The following is a 2,208-nucleotide window of genomic DNA, read 5'->3' as shown; positions in this document are numbered from 1 at the left end:
CCGCGGGATTTGGGCCGAAGTCCCCTGTACGGGATGTGCACAGCAACCAGGAGGCTGCTCGCCAGACTCCACCATTCATTGGCCTGTGACCCAGGGCAAGGCGTTCCCCACCTGTGCCCATGTCCTAGCTTTAAAATGGGGACAAATAATTTCACCTACCTCATGCTATAAGAGCCAAAACCAGTGCCTGGCCATAGTCAGCACTCAATAAATACTGGCCATTAAGAGCAGGCAGATAGTAAAGAATAGGGAATACGGTCAATAATATTGTAATAACGGCGTATGGTATCAGGTGAGTACTGGAAACAGCAGGGGGAACACTTTGTCAAGAATATGTGCCCTAACCAGTTTGGCTCAGTGGATAGAGCGTCAGCCTGCGGACTCAAGGGTCCCAGGTTCGATTCCGGTCAGGGGCATGTACCTCGGTTGAGGGCACATCCCCGGTCGGGAGTGTGCAGGGGGCAGCTGATCGATGTTTCTCTCTCATCGATGTTTCTAACTCTCTATCCCCCTCCCTTCCTCTCTGTAAAAAATTAATAAAATATATTTAAAAAAAAGAATATGACTGACTGTCCATTCACTATGCTGTACACCTGGCACTAATACGATACCATACTGAATGCAAACTGCAACTGAAATATTAAATTTAAAAAAAAGAGCAGGCTGATAGCAAATAGCTATTTTCAAGCAAACCTTGAAAGTTTACTAAATCATTTCTAGACAAGCCTGCATTTTATTTTCTACCAGCGTTTGAGGAACCATTTCCCAGGCTGGTCTAAGTTTCCAAGAAAGATTTTTGCCCAACTCCTATCTGCAGTCCTCCCACACAAGCCCTGGCTTCACTGCCAGAAGGTCCCACAAGTGCTGAAGATTACCTCCTTCGGATAAGGGATGTAGCCGGCATAGGCCAGGACAAAGGTGCAGAATTTGTTGAAATCCTCCACGGTCCTTCGTCTCTTGTACCCGGGGGAGTACTCCTGTGAGCAGGGAGAAAGGGGGAGTGTTTGAAAGTAGACACTTGTAGGTGGAATCACAAACAAAAGCAAGCAAGCTGGAGCTTTTATTGCTGCCAGCAACTCAAAAACACGCTGCAAGATTTACAAACACCTTAGAAACACCACCAGGTAAGCGCAGGTCAAGAAGTAACACTTTCCAGAAGGTTGAGAGTGGGGGTGTTGTGCCAAGAATACTGGGAAACTGGCTAGGCGATAAAAGCTTGTCCAAAAGCCCATTTCTTAGCGCTCCGGGCATTTTCTGGTTATCTGTTCGCTTCCTCTCCGTGCTAATAACTACTTTTTTGCTACAGGTTTTCCATTTTGAAAATAAGCTGCTGCTGCAGCTGTAACTGAAGCACTGAGTGACTTCAAAAGCCAGCGGCTCCTTATCCTTCCCAGCTCACTCAAGCCTGACCCCTCCCCAGTCAGGGCTGCCTGGGGGCCTCCTCCCCGGGGTCCCCCCTGCACAGGCACTTCCTGCTGCTCCCTCTCCTACTCCAGCATCCAGAGGCCAGGCCCCCGAAGGCTGCTCCGCTCCCGGAATAACCTGAACCGTCCCTGCTGGTCTTCCTGCAGCAGAAGATGAAACACTAGGGGTTCTGGCTTTGGAGCCCGGTCCCCATTCAATCTAGAGGTGCCCTCACCGAGAATGAACTCTCTCCTTTTCCTGCTTTCAAAAGGGAAGAGGAGAGCAGCTCAAGGAGAAAGAGCCTTTACTGGCTACTGAGCAAAACTGCTTGGTTCTGGTTTATTACCTGCGGTCCTACCGAGGTTTCCTTTAAGCATTTTATCACCCACCCCAACCCCCTACACAGAGCCCGAGGGCCCAGCGCCCTGCTGGGGTGGAAGCGAGTGAGAAAATGGGGGGTGGGCTCCGGCCACCCCGACAGGGCTGAGGGCGGCCGGCACCAGCGCGCCGCCAGCGGGTTTCCTTCCAGGGGCGCCACTTATTTTCTCAACTTGGTTCCAGCAAAACACCTTCTCCCCCCACCTCTCGGCTCTCGGCTCCCGGCCCCCGGCCCCAGCCCCCGGCGGCGCGCAGGTTAGCGGAGGAGATCCTCCTCTCAGCGCCGGACCCGGCGCAGGAAGCGCAGGAGATCCTGCCTCCACCCCCGGACCCACTGACCACCCTCCCTCCGGCCGGGGTGGGAAGGCGGCAGCCCTCGGCCCTCAAACTCTCGGGAAAAACTTTTATTTCGGCGGGGAACGTGCA

General features: G+C 52.9%; 1 protein-coding gene across 1 annotated transcript in view; it reads right to left on the bottom strand.

Annotated features, from left to right (window-relative positions):
• PHF13 (PHD finger protein 13) overlaps window positions 1–2,208 on the bottom strand; it is a 16,841-nt gene that overhangs the window by 4,141 nt on the left and 10,492 nt on the right. The window contains exon 2 of the mRNA XM_005874367.2: window positions 876–1,088. Coding sequence (XP_005874429.1) covers window positions 876–1,088 — 213 coding nt within the window. The remainder of the gene's footprint in view (window positions 1–875; window positions 1,089–2,208) is intronic.

Source organism: Myotis brandtii, unplaced genomic scaffold (genome assembly GCF_000412655.1).
Source record: "Myotis brandtii unplaced genomic scaffold, ASM41265v1 scaffold434, whole genome shotgun sequence".
NCBI classification, from domain to species: Eukaryota; Metazoa; Chordata; class Mammalia; order Chiroptera; family Vespertilionidae; genus Myotis; species Myotis brandtii.
The sequence above is the reverse complement of the archived record's forward strand: the minus strand, read 5'-3'. Positions and strand labels throughout refer to the sequence as shown.